Here is a 25118-nt window from a genome sequence, read left to right as displayed (position 1 = left end):
TAACACACACACCACGCTGCTACAGATCACACACACATGCATGCATACATAAATTGTGGAAAAGCACATGTACCCATATTGATTCAAAAACACACACACAACACATGCACGTACATTAACATTCAGCATACGGTAACGTCATTTATACACACATCATGTAGAGTTTTTTTAAGAAGGCAGATGGAGGTTAAAAGTTAGAAATTAAAAAATACTCCTATTCTCAAAACGTGCAGTTTATAATTGCACACATGAGACAAATTAAAAATCTTTGATTAGTTCAATTTGTCAACAAATGTTCAAGTTAAAAACTCATAGAAGCTCACATACACACAACAATAACAATATCCAATTAAACATTATGTTGTGGTAAAAGACAAAAGTTCAACGATGAACAATTAATTTAGCTGATCTCTCGATACTGTGAGGGAAGAATTTGTTTCTATCAATTTGGCCTCTTAGACCTTTGAGATGAGAATATTCACAGACTAAAACATTAGCTGCAAGACTACAAAAAATTTTCCACGGAAGGATTTATAAGACATGATTTTCTTTCTGTTTTTTTTTTCTCCTGGGAGGGCGGTGGAAGAGGAGCGCTCATTTTTCTTTAGTGTGCAACCCCTTATTGGCGATCTCACTCCTTTGGGCAGTGCTCACATGGTTCAACCTGCCTTTAGCGGGCTTATTATTAAGCACTTAATTCCTTTTGTGATTTGAAACAAAGCCAAGTTAAGACATGTCTATATTTTTTAAGCATTGCTTCTTGAATATATGCTTAATGTTCCATAAGGCAGTGATTCTCAAAGTGGCGTCCGGGGAACCCCAGGGATCTGTCGCACTATGCCAGGGGGTCCTTGAAAAGCTATATATATATATATATATATATATATATATATATATATATATATGCTTCATAAATAATAAATAATATTTTAAATGTTAAATTTATAGAATAATCTAACAGATTTATAGCTTGAAGTATCTGCAAATATGTTTAATACATGTCTAATATATTTTTAGTACATTTCTCTAGTATTGTTATTTCACATAATGAAGACTATATAAGTGTAAAACAATAGGTTACATCAAATTATTCCAAGCGACATACATGATGGGGTCCCTGGTAGGGATGCTAATTTAGATTTATTTTTTCTAACTGATAATTGCTTCATTATACCTGAACAAAAACATACTAAAACTACTGTCAAACTAAAACTAAACTTTTCTGAAAAAACTGAAACTAAACTAAAACAAGCAAACACACTCTGAAAATAAACTAAAAGTAAATAAAATGAAATTGAAAAGTCAAAATTAGAATAAAATCAAGACTAATTAAAAATGATTATAATCATGCACGAAACAGCGGACAGACACTAGCTAGTGAATATCAGTGGAGCATTTAGCAGCTTAAGAGCCAGAAGTTATCCCTGAGGAGTTGGTGGAAAACAAGACAGAGCTAAAGAGCTAGAGTGAATATTGGACTTACATTCGTCAGATGGACAGAAAGATGTCTCCAAATGAATGATAATGTTCTGTAACTGCTTGACGTGTAAACAGGCAACTGTTTGCAAAACAAGTTCGCAATATCAACTTGAAGATGCAACTTGTCATAACGCAACAGGCTGACTTTATCGTCAGTTTTTCTTCTTTACAAGGCTTTACAAGGTCAGAGAGAAATGTTGTTACAGGGAGATTCACTGATGTCATGACTGACTACAACAACCATGAACTGTTGACATCAATGATCAAGAGATGTCTGACTATCTTTCTTCCCTTAAACAAAACAATCCTTTCAAAGTATTCTACCAGCGACCAGGAAACCTATTGGGAACTGACAGGTTGTTAAATACAATTTGAATGATTGACAGACAGATGGATAGACAGATCATTGAGGCTGAACTGACATGTTGCCAAAGTAGACTATTCAGTGCACAGATTTGCAGACATATAGCAAGAAACGCATCTTCAGAGCTTGCGTCGTTCATCTTATCTCCGAGCTCAATCACATCCGGCATCCATGACAACTAAAGTACCGAGAGGCTGTCAGATCACACCATACTGAAAATAAAATCAAACTTCACTTCATTTCTGTTTTGCTCACTTTGGTTTATTCAACCCGGCTATAATCCACTCAGGAAATAGCGGCTTACAGGGAGCTCGGGGTTTTAAAAGCATTTACTGAATATCTTTGAGATGTATTAAAAATAAAGAACACAGCATCACATAATTGCAAATAAAACTAAATTCAATTCTATCGCGTTCAAGCAAGAAGGTCTCTGGCGGATGATATGAGATAACCCGGTAATGTAAAATGAGTTTTTTAAAAAGTGTTTTCGTGCTGAGCTTGCAGGAAGTCAGAGTTAACTTGTCTACTAAACAGAGTCAGGGCTAAAAGCTACTACTTTATGATGAGTCAGGTGTTTCGTGAGGTCTGGCCCTCACTTGGGCCAAACCAATAAGAGATTTCCCTGCTGGGGATTTGTGATTTTTTCTAATGCGCTCCCAGTGGCCTCATTTTCTATATAAGCATGTAACGTTGCGTGTACAGTATGAGTGTGCAGGCAAGCCAAAGATAGTATATATATATTTTTTACAGTAAAAAAACATCACTTGTGTGGTTGGATTCCACCATTTAATCCCTGTTAGTGCAGGATCAAAACGTCAAGATGCACTTTTAGTTTGACTGCATTATTCTAACAAGATTCAACTATGCAAGTTTGTCAGCCTATTATCCTGGTCTGCATAGCCAGTAATGGCATGCTGCTGCTTACCTAATGTATACCATCGCATAAGCAATGTCTTGTATTAGCAATTCATAACACAAGTTCAGCATGAAGTTGACAACCGCTCAAAATGTCTCTATGGGAAGCTGTCTGTGTACGAGAGAGTGTGTGTTTGTGTGTCTTTCCTCTGCCTGCCTGTTGACTGATCCCTCTTATCTGTGAAGCTCTGTTGGTAATTAAGGTTTTCGTCTGTTGGCTTTTTGTGCTAATAATGTGAGAACAAACAGTGAGAACCGTCATAGATTCGGCAGTGCATATATATATTTTTTTTAATTCACCCTCTTGTTTTACTGTCTGCGCTTTCTACTTCTAACCGCCTGACTGGGACGTACATACGTTCAACAGACGTATTGCTGCGAACAATCTGTGCTCTGCAACATGTTTGCCCTTAAGGCACTTGACAGGTAGACCTGAGGGGCTCTTTTTTTCTCTGAATCAGTGGAACACAGTTCAAGGTGAACAGCAGGAGCACACAGGGTGAAGCAACTGATTTTTGCTAATTTCGTCATCAGCGCCATGTGGTGCGACTATTGACAGTTGGGAAACATTGTGGGACTTGGAAGAATACATTTCAGTAGGTGTCGTACTGTAGGTAACTGGTAATAATAATGGCGCATCAAATCACCTCTTCTTTTCTTCTAAAAGCAGTACAGTCTGTCTTAAATGTCCAGAGCAGTCACAAAGTATCACCAGTTAAGAACCCAATTTCCATGTGTCGTAGAACATAGACTGTATATAGGACGTGGACGTATTCACTCATTGTTTTTTTGGACTGCCATTTTGAAGCCTCAAGTTCAGCATTTTGATAATTTACATCATGGTTTTTGACCATCACCACATTTTTTATTGACCGTTGTCATCTTGTTCTTTTTGGTCGTCACCATCTTGGTTTCTGGCTGTCGCCATCATGATTTTTGGCCGTCACCATCATGGTTTTTAGCGATCGCCATCTTGGTTTCTGAACGTCACCATCTTGGTTTTTTGCAACCAGAAGTGACAAGAGAGGGTGGAGCTAAGTACAACCGTATGAGACGTTTTTAGGTCACCAAAATGTTACAATTAACTTTCATGAACTGAAAACGCACTGTGAAAGCGTTAAAGTTGTAAGACTAAAATGCGGACAACACCCTGACCGGACAACACCATGGTAGCGACCTGTCAATCACAAGGAAGCCTCTTCCTAAAGCATACTCTGCAACTAGCAATTGAGACCATAAACTCATGTGTACAATGTTTACTGAGGTAATAAATCAAGTGAGAAGTAGGCTCATTTCCTATATATAATCAGACTTCTTTTTGCAACCAGAGGAGTTGCTCCCAGTTGGCTCTTAGAAATAATGCAAGTTTAAGGCACTTCCGCATTAATTGGCTTCACTTTTCAGACCCAGAGGTAGCCCACTGGTGCAGAAATGTAAATCCAGATCCAGGCCAGTGAAGGAAACCATTAATCAATAAGTGGCAAACAGAACCTGGCAGTGAACAGCAACAGATAGTGTGTCCATGATGTGACCGCCTCCACAATTCTCACTTAAGCGTCATGTCATATATAACCATTGTATGGTGGATGACAGACATTCACACCACAGCTGTACGTAGATAGAATAAACAATACATATATATTTTTAATTAATGTACCCTGCTTTAATGACACATGCACACACAATCAGCTTGTATAAGGTTGGCAGAACGTTAGCAAACAACTCTCCTGAAATAGAAACGCTGTACATTCAAACAGCATTTATTTATATTCCAGCCCGATGAGGGCACACAACTGTCACCGCGATAGCAACAGTGACAGCAGTGACAACAGCTCAGAGAGACAAAAAAAGAAGCTACTGTGACAACGTGACAAAGGCATCTAAGAGAATGTTAAGATTTACAGTAGAAGCCAGAGGTGAGGAGTCTTCTCAACGGCTCTGCCAGCCTTGCCTCAAAATGATTAATTTTGAAACACTTGACCATGAGATGGGGTGGAAAGGTAGTGCAGAGTCTGCTACTTTAGTCCATAAAGTAACAATCAGTCTCTACATATCGATCATCAGAATCAGATAACTGTCAAAAAATGCTTTACAATTGATAATATAAACAGTGTTTTGCCTTCCAATTTTTCCGAATGTCATAAAATCTTAGCATAAATCATTTAGCTGTTTCCGACACAGGACACGGGAGGAAAAAGATGGGAGAGGAGAGAAGGAGGCAAGGAAGTGAATATATTCGGTGTTATATACAGTAAGTCAAAGAACTTCAGAATAAAATTCTGTCACGCTCAGTAACGCTCACTTATTTCATCAATGCAGGAGAGGCATTTGACTCAAGCATGTATTTGTTGACGAATACATGAAAGAACAACTTTTAAAGGGCATATGAGTATTAAAGTAAGGTGTTAAAAAGCAAGCCATTTCCAAAATAAAAGCTTTTAAAGGTTGATTTCCTCATTTCTTGCTGACCAAGACCAATTGTAGATCCTGCCCTGAAAATTGGCGACTGGGTTCCTACTCCATTGGGGCTGTTATAGATACATGTCTGTAGCATATGCTAAAATGCAGCTCCACAAATAGTAACCGAAATGAGATTTTTGTAATTCCTTCCACCAGTTGCGTCCATGGTACACTATTCCAAGGTGTTGATGCAGCAGAGATGGGAGAGGTAAAAAAGAGGGTGTGATGGGTGTGATATGAGGGTATATACAGCTACTGTGAGCATAGCATCTTTAAGTTATTCAGATGTCGTACGATTTTGTGTGGAAAATGAGACAATCTCAGTAAAACAAAACATTGGGCAGGTAGTGGTGCATATTGCTGTCTGTTACACTTCCACAGTGTCAAATTTCATTAAGTTGCCTTGACTTAAGGTCTTTACACACAGGGGGCATGACAGGGGCAACGACATGAAAATGCAAAAATACTCGCATGCGAATATTTCTGGTCAGAACTATTCATACTGCCATCGATGCAAATTTGCAACAGTTGTAACACTTTTTCGATAACAGGTTCGAAAGGTTTGCGAGGCAGAGGATCAACTACCGGCATCCTATTGACCCAGAGCAGCGTCTGGCAGTCTGTCTGAGGTAAACTGTTGTATAGCCTAAACTACTGTGAGCTATTTTAGTTTCCTTTTAGTGAAATGCTCTGAGTGAATTTGCCTCTGGTAAACAATTAAGCAGTGTATATGTCTCGGGCTTTTATTGTGAAAAGTAAGAACAGAAGGAGTGAATCTGGTATGCGTTGCCTTGCTGCACCCGATCTGACTGTTATCAGGCTATTGAATAGGCATTATCAACACATCTGTCCCAAGTGTGTAGGCTAGTAGGTGCCTACTAAAATAATGGCAGGTTCACAAGGCTGTAATTACCTATTTATTTCAGTGAGCCAATGTTCACCATAGATGTGGATCATTAAGGCCCTAATATGTTGTAAAACTGAAAGCGAAACTTAAACAGCAACACGTTCTAACACGTAAAAATTAATGAAATGTTTTGAAATGTTTTGAACACAAAAATATAACTTTTTTAGGTTTAGGCAACTATAAAACATTTGGTTAAGTTTAGGGAAAAACATCATGTTTTGGCTTAAAATAACGTTGCTGGTTTCACACGGGAGGTGAACCCCAGTCACCTGGGGGAAAGCCCTGTGTTTATTTGACCCATCCACAAGCAGTCCCAACTGCCCTGTATACGTTGCCTCACTTCAGCTTCTCCTCCTGTCATAATTACTACGGATGCTAGAGGTTGCTGTTGTCTTCTTTTATACCTTCTTTTGCTGATCGACCATGTGAATAGACGATAAAATCTGCTAGTGGTTGTAGTAGGGCCCTGCTGACCCACATCTATAGGGCTTATAACCATTGATAAGGCCTATTTAATAGCCTGACAACAGTCTAATCGGCTCCTTTGTCAAAGTTGAAAGGAGTAATAAAGTTTTCCGTCTTAGTTCGGACTACTTAGCCTCCGTGTTGCTGTACACTATAGTGGACGTAATGAATATGCCCATTCCGCACAACGTGATTGGTTGATGCCTTTATTCGCCTTACGAAAGCTCCTGAAAAATAAACCTCATTACAAAAAAAGAAATACGTTGCCTTTTTGCCGCATATTATTCACGTTCTCATGACAGAAACAGTTCGAAAAAATGTATTGACGTGCAAATGAATGGCCTTTACACAGACCTAACATTACTATAACTATAATAGATACATTAGGAACAAATGTTGAGGGAAATTGCTGCATTTTTCTTAAGACAAAATGTTGTCACATAAAGTAAAAATATTTGATAACACAGATTTTTTTGTGTAAATAAAGCTTTGTTTGTCTTAAAGTAATAATCAAGGCATTTAACTCCATTACCACCACAACACAACACAAACCACGCACACACAAATGTAGACATCATCACAACAACAACCACACCTTGGCTAAGATCAGAGACATGTCAAGTGTAGCAATCATAGTGTGTGCGTGTGTGTGATATTGCTGTCCAACTAAATCCAATAAAAGCCCAGTTCTCTCCAGAGTACTTCAATATAACAATGTTGCCTACCTGTAGGGGATCCCTCGAGCACCTCTCCTGTGTAGCGCGTCTCTTTGAAGATGGGCCGGTTGTCATTTTGGTCAATGACAGTGATCACTAGTATGGCCGGTCCCTCGACAAGGATTCCGTAGGAGTCTGTGGTTGAAACTTCCAGCTGTGTGGATACAAAAGATAGAGGAGTTTATTTTCTGCAATCAAGATGGTGTTCTGGGTGTAACTCTTATTTACAGTAGTCTTCGTAAAACTGTAGGTGAGAGGTTCACAACAAAAACATCCCACCAGTCGTCTAATGAAAAGACAGCCACAGTTGGAAACGGATATATTTTTCCCTACAAACGTCTTTCAACATCTGTCTTGAGACAGATAAACACTGTTGCAGTTATTCTATCTGTGTTGCCAGTGGTGGGCAATTTCCCTGGATTACAATAATAAAATCATTTATTCCATAATGGCTATCAAGTGTCTGAGCATTTAGCATATAGTACCTTAACATTTGCCGTTAAATACCAACTTGGGTAGTTTTAATACTGGCCATCCAATCACTCAGCCTCAAGCATCCATGCAGCAGAAATTAATGTGTGATTATTTCTCACTGCATTTGGTTTGTTTATTTTTCTCTGACAATTTCCTACTTCCCCTCAAACTTGATTAAATTGTGTCCTTGCATACGTAAGAATCTCCACATTCCTTTATACCGGCACTTAAAGATATACAGATAAAAGCTTTCAGTCGAGCCTGCTAAGATTATTCATCTCCTCCTCTGTACCGCTTTCACCACGTCTGCTCCTCCACCGAGGAGCCCTCCATCGGCCCACATCACATATTTATGCACTCAGCTTCTCCCTACTCTGCAGTTTTGCTAGTCATCCCCCCCGGTTCACCTAGGGGACCATGCCAGCTTAACAGAGTACAGTTCAAATATGCACAATATCAATTCAGCGTTCAAGTAGATTCTAATCTACTCTACTGAGTGGGGTGACCCTGTCCTGTTTAGTCAGCCTATAAATACCAAATAGATACTACTAAAGTCTAGCATAAATAGATGCTTAAAGGGATAGTTTGGGTGTTTTGAATGGGGGGTTGTATGAGGTACTTATTCATAGTAGGTGTATTACTTACAGTCGGTCAGCACGCCTCCAGTTTGGAGAAAAAGACAGGAGCACCGACACCGGAGCAAAGCAACAGAGTGCTGCGGACGGGGACGGCAGAAAAATGCATTTTAGCCACTTAAAACAAATCAATATCCGTTTAAGTGTACGCTATATTTAGAATATTTTCACCGCTTTTCCTCGCTGTCAGACAGCCCTTTCCTTCTCCTTTCCGACGGGGAACTGAACTGAAAGTGAAATTTATCTATGCACTCTTCAAAACCACCAGAAGTTTTACTTTCAGCTCAGTTTGCCATCTGAAAATATTCTAAATATAGCGAGCATCTAAACTGATATAACTTTTTTTAGATGAGCATTTTGTTTTAGGTGGCTAAAATAAATGTTTCTGCCGTCCCCGTCCACAGCACTGTATTGCTTTGCTCTGGTGCCGGTGCTCCTGTCTGTTTCTTGATGCTGGGGGCATGCTGACCGTCATCTATTATAGGTAATACACCTACTATGGATAAGTACCTCATACAACCCCACTTCAAAACACCCAGACTATCCCTTTAAGATCACTATGTAGTTGAAGTACATTGGGATAAAAGACGCTCTCCGTATCACCTGACTCTAACCATCCGTATTGTTGTTCAGTTGTTATGTAATAGTAACTCTGGTGTTGTGCTGGCACAATTGTCAGGAGGCAGAAACAAAGAAACAGTTTTCAGGGTTCAACACACACACACATCACTTTTGCACTCCTCTTTCTTGTTGACAAGCTCCACTTGCTTGCGGCTAGTAGCTGGTCAGACACTCACAATGGCTAAAAAAGTTGACTTCATGCTGAAGATTAGCGCTCTCCTGAATAATACTGGGAGCATTCAAGACATATTTGCTACCTGTATTCATAAATATAAGTAGAATTCCAAATTGGCCTAACACATTGTTCAGCTTCCCCGTTTAGTTGCTACATGTAGCCTTATTAAAAGTTCCTCTGTCAAACTAATTGTGATGGCTTAGTGTGATTACCATAAAAAATGAAACCATAGTTGAGACGACTGGTTTGCTTTATCTTGTTTATGAAGACGGCAGTAGTCTCGTTTGTTTACTGTAATTATACAAATGAATGTCTCAGAAAGAATGTGGTATTGATTTCCAGGCGCTGTATCTAGCACGTTCGGGTGTAATGAATTGATGGCGGCTGGGAAAATGAACAGTGTGCAATGCGAGAACTGCACTTCAGAATGCTAATGACTCGTAGGACGCGTAATAGTTGCCAGTGCTGATTGTCACAAGATTAGGATCACTTTTGATATAATCTAAGCATGTGTGCTACTAGAAATCCTATCAGCGCATGAGGCTATGCGCCCTATGAAGTCAGCGATCTGTATCCTATAAAGATACCATATGTAATGACATTACCTCCATTCCAATCTTAATCTGTGGCTAAAGAGATCACTTCACTTCCTTTATTAGCGCTGGAGCACGGCTGGATAGATTCATCAGATGAACGAGAGAGAGGTTCCTCCTTTATCTGGAGCATCACATTACCAGCCTTTCCTCTTCCTATCAGTAATGCATGACATCATGCGACCTCTCTATCACACGGGTCATCCCACTCCTCTCCCTCTATCTTGCTCCTCTGTCTTCCTCCTCCTTTTGTCCTCGCATCTGTCCGTCACCACGGGGCCTGGAGCATATAGCGTAATGGCAGTAATGGCACACATGCAGCTGAACTAAGTGTTTTAGGTGTTAGGAGCCTAATGGTTTCATATATCATCTCATCCTCTTCTCTCTCTCTCTCTCTCTCTCTCTCTCTGCCTTGAGAATATACCATGGGAGGCTATTCATGAGCGGGACCATTTCCCTCTCTGTCTCCATCCTGCAGAACTGCTGACTCTCAACTAACGGTGTTCTCAACCCAACATGTATTTATATCCGATCCACAGCTCAGACACACACGGGCTGACACATGCTAAGAGGCATACTATAAGGCTGAAACATGCGTGCAGGGATCTGCATGGCAAAAGAACCGCCATGCTGTGCCCAGAAGCATATGTATGCATGACTTTGCTCAGTCACAAAGACGCAAACACATTAATACATGCACGCAGCCTTAGCTTTTCTTCTCAGCATGTCTGAGCTGTAATGAGAACATTAGCTGCGAGGTGCCTAGCATCAGATCATTTGAATGGGGGATCACACCAGCAACACAGCAATAACCTGTTTGCCAGACGGAGTGAATGCATAATCAAACGCACATCGTCTCATAGCAAAGGAAAAAAATGGTGTGATCTTTTCAAACAAAGCCAGACATTAACAGCTTTTGATTTGCGTGACTTTCTCTGAGCTCTACATGACATGCAAATATCTTATAGCTGCATCCCGATTCCATATAGCACATGTTCTAACCAGAGGTTTGCAGTGCAGTCACGATGAACTAATGTAGTGTGCTAACAGATATTAGTATGCAGAGTAAATTAGGTACAGTAGTGTGGATGGAAGCTATGGGATTCACAAGAGAAATGTAGAAGTGACTTGCAGCTTGAAAAACAGAAATGCACGTGGTGGTGAGATAGCTTTAGGACAAGCTGCTCTCATACACCGTTCATAGCTATACCTATGAAAAGTAATGCACTGTGATGCATACTGTATGTATTCCACAATATCAATTTGTATGTAATTCACGTAATTGTGAACCCTGAAGTACAAATGCCGTGGAGGGAGGAGGTCAAGGTGGATAGGTGGGACAAAAATCACTGGATTTTCGCCCAGAAGACTGTGTTTGTACCCCATGTGGAACCAGAAGTCAACACTGATTTATTTGTCAAATAACTTCCACACTTAAGTTACATCACTAACGGTGTTATTTTAACCCAAACCAAGATTTTTTTCCTAAACCTAACTAAGTAGTTTTGTTGCCTAAACTTAACCAATTTGATCTTTTCCTTTACCTAACTAAGTCGTTTTGTTGTCTAAACCTAACCAAGTCATTGGTTAAGTCATTTAAAAAAAAAAGTAAGGCTGCCGCTGGTTCCAGAAGTATCTTTCCCCACTGTAAATTCCCATTGTGAGTAATTATGTCCTTAATGTTCCTCAACACAGAAACACAGGAGTCTCCCGGATGATGTTGAACAATTTAGTTTGAATTGTATATATCTGTTTTTATATATTTAATAATTTCCTGTTATTACAAAATAATAACATCGTAGCATTTTTTAATTACGAACTGAAAAAAAGTATACTATAAATACATATATAATAGTATATGTGATGGGGAATTGGAACAGAGGTATTTTTTCTTTTTCTCTGCGTCCTTATGCTTTACTTTTCACTGATATAATAATAAAAAAAAATGACTCTGATTCTGGTAACAGTAGCTCAGTGTTTTGATGTAACTGAGACAGAAACACAGAGAAGCAAGACAAGAATTTATGCCTGAAGTATATCTAAAAGGTAATAAATGGTTATCAACTTCTATACCTTGTCTCAAAACCATAATCTTTTACAAAAAAAATGTTCTTACCCTGGAGGCTTTATGTGAATGAGTGAGTCTGATTAAACAGTTGTTCTTGCAACAATGGGAATATTCATCAAAAAGAATTTGCTAAAAGCAGCGCACCCTTTCTCACTCTACACTCATCTTTGCACTGCTACCACTGTAGGTGCCGGTTCTCCTCTAATAGCTCTTTTTGTATTTTCGTATAAAGAATTCTAATGGGTCCTCGTTGGTTGCATGCTCGTGCAAATCCTCACCTATGCACCCTTCTTCTTCTTCATCTCTTGGGAGATCTTGGCATAATGGAAGACCGCATAGAATATGTGCATATCATTTTGTCTGTGCATGGCAGACATAAAAGGAGAATCCTTTTCATTCAGCATATATGTGGGCCTTTGGGAACATATGGAACCAGGTCTTTTGAGACCCAATTAGCCTCCAGCATACAAGCTGTACTGCACATACCTGTATATACACCACCGTCATCAGTCACTTCTACCTCTGGGGAACTGACAACTTCAAGGAATCTATAAAATACACATCTCTTACTTGTTTGGATGCTTTAAATTGAATTAATTTAAAACTTATTGATGCTTTCTGCATCAATGTGCAAAGAAAATGACCCATTACATTTCCTAAAAGCGCCCACTCGTCATGACACAGTGCATGTGTTTGTGTGTGTGTGTACATTAATTTGGGATAAGTCAGACCCGAGGCATTGCATTCCTCACACGGCTCATCACTTGCCTGTTAGCAAAATGAGGAGGCTATTTTGTCTCCATCACGGATCAGAGCGAAATATTTTCTCAAGTTGAAAATTAGCATCTGTGTGTGCAAGAGGGGGCGGTGATTTCATTTGGGGGGTTGTGGGGGGGAATTACTTATTAAAAGCAGGGAGAATTGAAGAAGATGGGCCCTGCTCGCTTCAGATCAGCAGCAGTCGGTCACAGCAGAGAATGATGAACTCTGTGACCATTACCTCTGTGTTTATTGGCCGACCTGGCTCCACCTCGGGAGTGTAGATGCTGAGACTACAAGCCATCTTGTCTGTAAACATTACAGGTCTCGGTGAACGCTTTCCTCTCGCTTTCCTTTTCGGCCTGAGACTGTGTCAGGGAAGCTCAAGCGGGGCCATTTTCTCTAAGAGCCTAGATCATTATCACACCGAGACACCGACACTCCTAACGGTGGAGAGGTCGCAGTTTCTTTTTTAAATAAAGGCTGCGCTCGTTCATTCAAGTGTTGCTCATAAATGTATCTATCATGAATGCACCGTGGTTAATTTACTCCAAATGGATGCTACATTGTGAATATCTTCTATTTGGTGTTAAGAATTCCTCAACCATGTAAGGCTTGTAATGAACAAGTGTTATTTACTTGTATAGTGCCAGACCTCATACATATTATGTCCTTTTTAAAAAAAAAAGAAAGCCTGACACAACCTTGACGTAAAAGGAGTGTAGTTCGATCCTTTTCAGCATGGAAAAGGATTCAGAGCTATCGTTATTCAACACATGGACAAGAGGAATCAGTGATACGTAAAAGAGCTCTCCTAAATTTGCCAGACACAAAAATGCAGGCTGACACACGCAGACAGAGACAAGGATGTGCAGCTGTAACCCAACTGTTCAAAGGGGAATAAGAGTTAAGACACTTTATTCTGAAATCCTTTGGCTTGTTTCAGTCTTAATTTATGGTGAACCAAACAACATGTTCCTCACTTTTCCTCTCCTCTCCTCTCACATATTCATCTCCTTTCTTGTCCTCTCTCTCTCTCTCTCTCTCTCTCTCTCTCTCTCTCTCTCTTCTCTCCCCTTTTCTCTCTCCTCTGTCTCCTCTCCTCATTTCCTCTCCTCTCCTCAGGCCAAGCTCAGAGAGGCTGGCTGCACCAAACTGGGCCATCTGATGAGGATGACGACGACATCGTTGGACGCCCTGAGAGAGAGCAGCAACATCACCTCTGTCAGGCTAATAAATGGACAAGATTCAGTCTTCAGGCAAGAAATCACTGTATCAGGTCCGCGTCAAGGTTCTGAACCTGCGCTCTCCGGCAGGGATGAAGGAGTCGAAGTGGACTGAGTTGTTTGGTCCAGATTTTTCCCCAAAAAGGGAGCTGGCGTACTCTGTACAAGCTGCCCGTTGAAAAGCGGACAGCAGACCTCCAATGGAGGGTTTGTGCATGGGGCAATAGCTAAGAACAGATACAGAGCACACCTGGATCCTGAGCTGGGGGGAGGAGTGTATTTTTTATGTTCTCAGGTTGAGACACTCGAGCACTTATTTGTTCAATGTCCTCGGCTGTCGGCACTGTTTGACCTTTTAAAAAGGTTTCAGGGTTTCAGGGTCTTGGGGAGGTTTTTTCTTTTGATTTGTTTGATCTTTGGTACTAAATAAAGTGCCAAGAAAAAAACTGTTCACACACTGGTGAACTTTTTGTCTGGTTCTGCCAAGTTGGCCATCTGGCTGACGCGCAGGAACCGGGATCAGTGTGCCGGCAGTGATGAGTTGGTACCGTTTCTGGAGCGACTGCTGAAGGCCCGACTGAGGGTAGAATACACCTATTACCAAATGATACACAATATACAGGCCTCAGCCGCATTTGTACTGTTGGGGGGGTGGGGGGGGGGGGGGGGGGTTGTGCTTTGTGGGGAAGGAGGGAGATTTAATTATCAATCTCTGATCAGAGAAATACGTCCCTGGTTTTGAATGACTGTGATTTTTTGTTGTTGTGTGTTCGGCTTGTGGTAAGAATGAGACTGTGATCTGTTTTTTCTTTCCCTGCAATTGTTAAATAAAGGGATTTTGAAAACCAAAACCTCTTCTCTGTCTCCTCTCCTCTCCTCTCCTCTCCCCTCCTCTCTTCTCCTCTCTCTCCCCTTTCCTCTCTCTTCTGTCTCCTCTCTTCTCCTCAACCCACCTGTTCCTCTCCTTTCTTCTCCCCTTTCCTCTCTCCTCTCCTCTCCTCTCTTCTCCCTTTTCTCCTCTCCTCTTGTCCTCTCCTTTCTCTCTTCTCTCCGCTGTCTCTCCTCTCTTCTCCTCTCCTCTCCTCTTCTGTCCTCTCCTCTCCTCTCCTTTCTCTCCTCTCCTCTCCTCTTCTCTTCTCTCCTCTCCTCTCCTCTCCTCTCCTCTCCTCTCCTCTCCTCTCCAAGGATACCTCCTAGCTTTGAGTCTTGAAAGGCCTTTGTGCGAAGGCTTGATTACAGGGGAGGGATATGAGCAGAGGTGTGAGCTGAAGCCCCAGTCAATTGGCCGCTTGGCTTATTGTGGCAGAAGCAGAGGAAAAGGTAGATGAGCCGGGGAGGCTTTATCACAGCCTTAACCACAGACAAGAGAGTGAAAAGGGAAGTGGTGAAAAGGGGCAGAGTCATGCATATGGAAGCGTCTCCGTTGCCTTCCAGTGCCATCGCCTCATTTCACATTCACTCAGCATTCAGCTCCTCCTGAGCCATTCAAGTAGCCCTCCTTTTGCTGGGCTGGTGAATTCAAAGGGGCTCTGCCTGCCTGCCGTTTTCTTAAGATCCCAGTGAAACTGCTCTGCAGTATAGCTCCAAGGTGAATAGTTCCCAGAACCTCCCAAACGCTCCTGTGGCTCAGCCTTTATCAGCGGGCTGCGCTCCACCCCACAGAACCGCGGTCCTGCCCTAACACAGTTCAGACAGTCCCCCGGGAGGGATAGCCTTCGCTCCCTCAAACTCTCCTCAATGCCCTCCCTTGGACATAGCAAAGAGGGGGGCGGCGTAATCTGATCACTGTGAAACTTGCTGAACTGCTTTACTGTGCAGCTCCAGCAGAGTGAGTTTGATTAGTCAACTCAGTTTAGAATATCAAGAAACAGAAGAACCCGAGGGTGGGTCAGAGTCATTAAGGCAGCAAATATGATTAAAAAAAGTTATTTTTATAAAATGTTCAGTCACTAAATCCTGACAGTAGTGCATGAGACAGGTAATCTGACAAAAACATGTGCTTTTGTGTCCTCCGGTGCTCCTAATGGAATCTGCAAGATTTCTAGGAGCAGCTATCAATCACTTGTGAACTCCGATCAAACGGTCAAAGTAGGCCGTGCTGATCAAATATAAATCAATATTATGTTACTGTAATGCCTATTTCTCGCATAAAATGTTTTCAGAAACACAATACTGTTTAGCTGTAAAATGAGAAAGTTTGTGAACCAGCAGCCATGTTGAGATCAGTTGAGGAAATACCAATTTTATGCAAAAAATAGGCATTAGAGTAAATATTAATTCATATTTGATCACAGCTGCCTATAGTTTGACCGTTTGATCAGAGTTTGCAAGTGATTGAGAGCTGCCTCTGTTGAAGGAACAGCCAATAGGAACGCTCTCTCTCTCTGAAATGACCTGTGATTGGCCAAAGTCTCCCGTCGCGGGTTCGATTTTCTAAAGCCTGAAAACAGAGGCATGAGGAGGTGCAGAAGTCTAGTTTTCTCTCAGAACACTTGAATTACAATATGCTGAAAGGTCATTAAGGATTTTTTACCCAATGAGGCCAAAACTATTCTGCCCACTGTCACTTGTGTTGTGTGCCAGAAAATCTTGACAGCCTATGATGGGGGGAGAAGGGGAAGCTGGCAGTGCCACTGACCATTAGATCTCAAACAGTCATCATGAAATACAGTATATGCTATTGGAAATGGCATTGTGTGTTTCAAGGAAGCCTCTTAGTACAATATATTTTTTTATTTTGTTAAAGCCACTAAGACAAACATCACGTGGAGACAGCTTAATTGTATTATGTTGCACCCACAGCCTGTATACTTGTGAAGAAAAGTCCTTCTTTTCTATTTTCATACACCTTCTTCTATAGTACAGCGAGATGTGATAACAACAGAGTTTTTTTTTTCCTCTCACCGTCACTTTTTCCTCTATTCCTCTCAAAGCTTTAGACCTCAAGGCATCAGTTTCCCTTAGAAAAAACCCATTGGGATACAAAGATGTTAATCCACCGGTCCTGTACACATCTGCTGCATCTACCTTCAAAAACTCGAATCATCCTATACCAATGAAATTAAGCCATGGAAGCAGCCTGTCAAGAAGGAAGCACAGCTGCCGAGTGTGTTTCATGCTCTCGCCATATAGCTCTCTGAGACAGGGGGAGACCAACTGGGACTGGGTGAGAGTTTTCTGCTGAAGAGCATATCTTTTCTACAAAGTGAAACCACAACTTTGTGCCATCAAAGCTAAAGAAAGCAGTTAAACCAAAAAACTCCCCATCCTCCTGGCGGAACATTTTTAGCCATGCTAGCTGCGTCTCTCTAGGGATGGCGATGTTCTTCTGTCGGTTAATTGGTCCACCACATCAGTCCAGACTGAAATATCTTAACAACTGTAAGATGGATTGTCATGAGCAGTCATTCATAGTCCCCAGGGGATGAAGCCTATACTGACTTAAGCGATCCCCTGACTCTTCCTACAGAGCCACTATGAGGTTTGACATTTTTTGTTTTTGGTGAAATATCTCAACAACTATTGGATGGATACCCATGAAATTTGCTACAGATATCCAAGATGCCCACAGGGATACAACTACTACTTTGGGCATCCCCTGACGTTTCATTTAGCGTCACCACTAGGTCAAAGTTTTCATTTATCAAGTGAAATGTCTCGAGATCTACTGTATCAGATGAACTAGAACAAAAGATTACACAGACATTCCTGTTCCCAGACAATGTATCCTGATGACTTTGTTTGATCCACTGACCTTTTCTCTAGCACCACCAGCAGGTTGACATTTGTGGATTCGAGTGAACAAATATAGGATGGATTGTCATGAAATTTGGTACAGACATTCATGTCCCCAACAGGATGAATTGTAAAAACTTTAGTGATCCGTTAAAGCTGCCGTGGGTAGAATTGGAACAATTATGATAAAATAAAAACAATTATTTAACGGTCAGTGTCCCCGAGTTTGCCTCTGTGTCCCCGAGTGCTCTGAAAAATTTCCCTGACCGGAGGAAAACAACAAATCACAGCTAAGCTGGAGCCTTGCCGTCTATGAGAAGCTGGGAATCACTCGCGAACTCTGATCGACGGCCTACCGCCACTTTAACTTTCTAGCGCCATGATCAGGTCAACGTTTTAATTTGTTGAACACTTTTGCTTATGACCAAAAAGCAGCAAAACTATTGGTAATTCCATTATCCTCAGCTATACTACTGTAGTGTTAAATAGCATGTGATTAACACTTATTAGCATGCTAACACATTACAATTAGTTTACTAACATAGTGAACATTATACCTGCTAAACGTCAGTATGTTAGCATTGTCATTGTGAGAATATTAGTATGTACCAGTCTGACCACATTTAAGTCTTAGGTTATTGCTCACACCTGAGCAGGATTGTATAATAGGGCTGCAACTGGTCATTATTTTCATTATGGATTGATCTGCCAATTATTTTAGTCTATAAAATATCAGAAAATACTGAAAAATGCCCATCCCACTTTCTCAAAGTCCTAGGTGATGTCTTTAAATGTCTTGTTTTGTCAATACAAAACCCAAAGATAAAATACATGATTCAATGAAACAATGATCCAAATGTGGACAACCACCAACAAACAAATGTCTTGACGCCTTTATCACTTTCAAATTGTATGATATGTCTTGTAGTATATGGACTAGGCAACAGCTAAAGCTAAGTTAGAGATGTAATGGTACATGTAGTTGTCCCAAATTGTTTGATACAGGATGTTCAGCTCAGTAAGTAATTTGTTTCGATTTGGTACACCCCATGGCCCAAATAATTATCATATTAGTCTATTGCAGTCTAATATGATCGCAATAACATCACAAGTATTCTTGCTGGTTGGTAAGACACGAATAAGGCACATTCTACACTCAAAACTTTGCATTAATGGAGATCTTTATTGAAAATGAAACCTCAGCATGGGTCTTTCTGTAATCCATGTTTAAGCAACCAGCCCTAGATCTTAGTTATAACGTCAGTGTTAATGATTTTAAAACCCTTATTACTAGCCGTTATCAGCATGAGCATTTCAGAAACGATAAATCATTTAAAAAAAAATGTTAATGTGCTCTTCAGCAAACAAAACCGCTCTTGAAATATTGGATTGTGTTACGTGTGGATTTCTTTTTCTGTCTCTTATCCCAGAGTCGCTGATCTGAAATGTTCCTCATTACATCAAAAGAAAAGAAGCCCTTGGAATGTCAAAGAAGATATAAATAGATGGTCTTTGGAGGGGGAGAGATTGAACAAAAGATGGAAGGTGAGGAAGAGTGGGGGAGTTAAAAGTATAGAGAAGATAGAAAATGATAGAAAAGATCTTTCATTCAGCTGGCCGTCTGGCAAGATAAAAAATAATCCTGCTTCTGAAAGGCGTTGAAAGAGTCACAAAGGCTCTCCCTGGTGTATCATAGTACAAAATACCCCCCCTTCTCTCCTAAGGTATAATTCAATCTCCTTTTGTCTGGCACTGAAGGCACTGTTTGGAGGGCCAGTGGAAAACTAGGCTTACCTGTCTCCTACTATCTCCGCCGCTTCTTTTGTAATGTTTTATATTTGTCCTTAGAGGAGGCCTATATATGGTGCACTCAGGACTGTACTATGCCATCAACAGGACAGCTGTGTGCAGTCACCGTGCAGGTATTTCATTTGTCTCTTCAAATTAAAAGACTGTCATATCTGTTTGAAAAGGCACGTTAGAAAATATGACATGACTCGCATCGAATTAAGAAAAAGACATCAAAACTTGACATTGTGTGCAGTGTGTTCATTTCACATCATTTACAACACTGTATTATGCTGGTCTGTGGCAGGTTGCAGTGTACATTACATTATTATCATCAAGATTTATTTTTCTGTGCACCTTAAGATGGTTTTATGATTTATACTAGAGATGTCCTGAGCCTTGATCAGGACCTACTTTTGCCACGAGGATTGGCAAAATACACAGATTCACGAAGCTCTGTTGTTGAATCGAGTCTGACGAAGAGATAATGTACAGCGAGCCCGTCATTGTTGTGAAATTAACCCAGATAGAGCGTTTGCCGTGGACCCCGACGCAAAACAGAGTGGTCTGAAGGGGTTTATTTCACAACAGTGACCCGCTAGCTGTACATTATCCCACTTATTCTCCTTCTACTTACTTAAGAAATCAATAATTTGACAGATCCAACATCAGAACTGGGCCCATAGCAACAGTCTGCTATAAAGAAATAACAGACAGTGGAACGCCGTGATTGACCAATCTGAATCGGGTATTCAATATTTTGACATCTTTGACTCCCTCTTTCTTGTTAGCAAGGAGCAGTATACAAAACATTCAGAAAGCAGCTTCTCATTTTTAGCTGACCAATGCTTTCGCCTGTTAAAATTACGTATTAATTAACTACAGGCCAAACTTAAACATTTCTGTTATTGTGCTCTTTACCAAGTCGGTGTTTGTACTCGGCCAAAGATCATTTGTGAGGGGAGAAGCTCAACTCTGTAACACGACTGTATAAAAGTGTTTCTGTAGTTCCAGCAACTCTAAGTCTTGAGTAAAATGATCTAGCTGTTCCATACACCCAGGTAAATCTTCATTCATATCATATCAATAATTTAAAGAGGAGTTATTGTGTTCATTTTAAGGTTCATACTGTTCACTTTTGGGTTTCTACTAGAACATGTTTACATGTTTTAAAGTAAAAAAAAAAAACTCTTGACTTTTCTCATACCGGCTGTACTGCAGCACCTCTTTTCATCCTCTATCTGAAACGCTCTGTTTGAGCTCCTGCCCCGCCCCCCTCCAGAAAAGACTGCTCTGATTGGTCAGCTGACACACTCTGTTGTGATTGGTCAACCGGACCAAACTCTTCGGACTCCGCTCTAATTAGCTCTGTTTGAGGGCGAGCCAAACTAGCCGCTATAGGCAGGTATTTTGCAAATGTGTTACTGGATGACATCACCACGTTACGGAAGAAAAGGCAGGACTTCAAACGAGGTGTCTCTGGAGCAGTATTTCTGTGGGGGAGAGTAACTCCCTTTGGCCTGGACTTTGGGCTTCACAATTTGGCAGACCTTTTTCATGCACAAAAAAAAAAAAAAATTATATAACAAGTTCTATTTTATGTAATTTTCAGGATGTAGACTGAGTGTGCACAGGGCAGCTGTAGGTAAATATGAGAATTTGATTGAATTCGGTGTCTGCAGATACTCAATATAAGATCGGGATCTGGGCCAAAAAAACGTGATCCAGACATCTATAACGTATACTAGCCTATATTTTCCTCACTGAAAAGGGTTTACAGCATATTGTAACAATAAATATCTGTCCGCAGAATGCTGTGCTGTACAGGAATATAAAAGGTTGTTTATTTTGACAGTTTGGAGAAAAAGATTGGAATGAAACTTTGGATGCAACTTCCTGTGTGTTTAGTGATCCTAGAAACTTGAACAAATGACTTTCAGCTGACACAGGAGTGGGTAAATAATTAATGTGTTTTCATTTTTGGATGTCCAATCATTCTCAGCAATGTCTTTGTCTCTTCTTACTGTACTTACGTTTCCCTCAGGATAGATTCTAATAATCTCGTGACCTATTTCAGACGATTTCCCGTCTTTCGTGGTCACTGTCAGCCATTTTAGTGGATAATACTGAGAGTGTTTCTGTCTCCAGTCTCTACAGCTGAAAGTGGAGCTGCCCTGGTACTGAAGCAGAGTGCATTAGGGGTTGTGCCATGTGCCTCAGCGGGCGGCGGACAGGCTGAATTAGCAGCGGTAATGCCGGAGGCTGAGCAACAGGGCACTCACTGTTTAATCAGGTTATCTGGGAGTCGGGGCACAGCAGTATGTCTGCAGGGGTTTAAGGGGGTTTCTGGAAGGACAGCAGGGTAGTGACACAGCTCTCAGAGTTGAATGATCCTGACCCGAAGGAAGGCTTAAAGACAAGAAACAAATTTGAGGAAAACTTGGAAGAAAATCTCTCTGAACTGCAGTTTCAAAGAAAGTTCCTTTCTGTCATCCAATCTGTTTGAACTCTGCTTACATTTGAAGATGCATTTTGAAAACTAAGCAGCTGTTTTGAGAAACCAAAAAAGATGATATATGCTGTGTACTGTGTCTCTGACATAGGAAAAAGAGTGTCACAAACATAGTTAATAGACAATTATGCATGCGAAATAAGAAATTATAGACCAGCGGCATTATAAGTGGCGCGCTACGGTGTGTGACCCCGTGGCATGAAAGTATTGTGGTTATATTTCTTAAAGGTAATAGCTATTTGAGGTTTGTTTGCTCAGAGAGCAGGTGGTGTTGGTGATGTTGATGTGTGTGTGTGTGTCCTTTATCTCTTGCCCACATACAGGGACTAAGTGCACATCAGGCCTGTTTTCCAGTGTGCAGGGCAGCGTATCCTGCTCTCTAAAGCCCAGGAAATTACAGTCCAGCCAAGCAGAAAACAGGAGTGGGATTTGGACAACAGGCTTCACCTGTCTCAGGCCTCGGGCTCATGAAGTTACACCTACTGTAAATGACGGAGGCATTAGATTGCTATAGGAAACAGTGGTGCATGAAGTGTGTAGGTGTGTATGTATATGTGCATGCTATGGTATGGAACATGCAATATGTATTGTTTATTTTTATGACAGGAAAATAGCTTTTTTAATTTATTTTATTATTTGTCTTCTTTTATTCGTTCTTATTAAACCCCATTGCTTCATATCTTATACGCCTTTTCTCCCTTCCCTACGGTCCACTGTTCTTTCTTCTCTAGTCCTCAATGCAGTCTTTTGTCTTTCTTTGAACTGTCTGGAGGCACACTGCCCCCAAATTATTCATTACATGTGGCTGTTTTGTAAGCAAATAGAAAAAAGTGTGTTCATTTGCAGGGCTCAACAATAATTGCCTGCTTACCCGGGGCAAGTAAAATGCCACGTCAGATTAGTAATCTAGCAACTCACTTGCCCAATCGGGCAAAAGGTAAAAAAAAAAAAATAAATGAAACACGTTGTTTTTTTCTGGAGCTGATGATGGAAGTAGTGAAGGAGTGAGCCATCTCGATTCCACTCCATGAAAATGGCGGCGAGTAACGAAAGTTTATGAGATTTGTTGGGTGGCGTTATAGGATGTCGGTGGAACTCCAGATTAATTTACTTAAATGAAGATGAAACATGACAATTAACTTTGGTCTGTGTTGTTTTGATTTAATAACCACTAATAAAGAAAACAATGTGTATACGGGCAGGTAAAAATTGACTTTGAGCAAGTAGATTTCTGACCCACTTCGACGACCGGGCAAGTGAAAACAAAACAAAAAAAATCCATCAATGTTGAACCCTGCATTTAGTTAAACAGTTTGTACCACACTCCCCTACAGTGACACAGTATACTGTCAGTGGAGGAGTCATGTGAACGGTGGCCTCAGATATAAATCTTTCCTTTAGCGTGGCTACAGAAACATTGTTTCTGATTGCTTGTCAGGTATCAATTGAAATCCCGTAAAACCCCACATGTTCAAGCTTTCTTGCTCATCCACTCGCAAGCTGCCTTTCTCTTGCTCCTTTTTTAGTCAGGTAGTTTATGAAAATCCCTTGGTTTGTCTAAAAAGAGGTAATGCTTCCATTTGTGTGATTTATGCAAACAGCAATTCTTAGTAATTTATATAAAACAAGCAATGTGTAAATTGATAGAGCTATTAAATCAATCAGATAGAACTAAGATAGAAATAAGATCGTGATGTAGTTCCTGCTGGTTTCCATTGTTAATAAACTGTTAATAAATTGCTGATTGTTCCTTTAAACACATTTGAACGTAATTGCGTAACTTTTCAAAGGTTTAAAAGGGGAACACCACGTAAATTAAGAATTCCAATATGTTATTTCCATGGCCTAGGAAAATTAAATCAATATGTGTGAACATAAGCTACTCTCTCTCAAAGCCAGAAACCAGAGAAGTAAGTCTCAAACTTGTGATGTCATCAAGTATAAAGTCTGGAGCTGCTCCATAGACAATGAATTGGAGGCTGATTTAATGGACCCACAGCATGTTTGTTTTCTTTTTTTATACCCAAATGAGTTTTACTCTATTGTAGTGTTATCAGTTGTGAAACAGAAAATGTTCCCATATACTCAGGTCATTCCCCTGGGTGCTCTCAGTGTCATGTAGAACATATCTCCCCATTAATTGTCTATGAAGCAGCTTTATAACCTATGACATCACAAGTTTGAGTTTTAGCACTCTAGGTTTTGGATTTGGGAGAGAGTTGTGCATGTTTACTAATATTTTCTTTGGACTGTCTTAGACCATAGGAATAACATGTATGAATTTTGGAAAAAGGGCTTAGTTCCCCTTTAAGGTCACAACATGTCACCTGCCAGTTGGCCTCATTCTAATATTATTGTCAATACTTGACATCTCCTTAAAACTTTGCCTTGTTTGATTGTAAGGTTAAGCACTGTGGGCTATATGATATACACAAAGGGATATAAGGATCCATAAAGCTATACATAAAGATGAGCAAGAGTATCCAAAGAAATAAACGCAGAGATACACACAGAGGTGTACACACAGTGTACATTATGTATCCACCAGAGGGGTCAAATGTTTTGGTTTTCACCTACAGTCCCTGTTCTTCCACCTCAGCAACATGACGGATTAATCGAAAACCCTCTCTCTCTGACACCTAAGCAGAAGGAAACAGCTACGGTGGAGCAGGTATAAGCCAAAAGGACAGATAGAGAGCGGAGCAGTGACTGTAAAATTTGATTAAACAACAAATCCGTGTAGGCATCCGTGAGATCTGAGCCTTGTGCTGCAAGGTATAAGGATGAAATCCTGCAAAGTTGCCAAATTAGCAAATTGTGTGAATTATTTGTTCTGTATGTCTGCAAAAAAAAAACTGAAAAGCCTGAAGCAATTTAATGCTTATACTGTTTGAATTTAATGCGAAAACCTGCCCTGAAATGCTTAGCATCTTTGTACTGTATGTGTACTGTGTGTAAAGAGAGGATTAGTATATCTGTTATTTATAGGAAAAATAGGGCAACAGTGCAGCATACTAGTAGAGGGAAAGTACATTTCAGGAGTTTTAGGGACTGAGGAGATGACCGGCAAGCTCCCTTATCCCCCATTCACACTATTAACTCATGCACTTCACACTACTGTGCAGCATATAAGCAGCTTATTAAACAGTCAGCTTTTCAATGCACCTAAATGACTGACAGTTTTCTTGGCATGGGTCATATCGAGGTCGGTTTGAAATGTCGTCTC

The 25118-nt window shown here is 40.6% G+C and overlaps 1 protein-coding gene across 1 annotated transcript in view; it reads right to left on the bottom strand.

Moving 5' to 3' along the window:
* Positions 1 to 25118, bottom strand: part of cdh13 (cadherin 13, H-cadherin (heart)) — a 431422-nt gene that overhangs the window by 198618 nt on the left and 207686 nt on the right. The window contains exon 7 of the mRNA XM_037766589.1: positions 7316 to 7460. Coding sequence (XP_037622517.1) covers positions 7316 to 7460 — 145 coding nt within the window. The remainder of the gene's footprint in view (positions 1 to 7315; positions 7461 to 25118) is intronic.

This window comes from Sebastes umbrosus, chromosome 4 (assembly GCF_015220745.1).
Source record: "Sebastes umbrosus isolate fSebUmb1 chromosome 4, fSebUmb1.pri, whole genome shotgun sequence".
Lineage (NCBI taxonomy): Eukaryota > Metazoa > Chordata > Actinopteri > Perciformes > Sebastidae > Sebastes > Sebastes umbrosus.
Note: the sequence above shows the minus strand (reverse complement) of the source record. Positions and strands in the feature narration are given on the sequence as shown.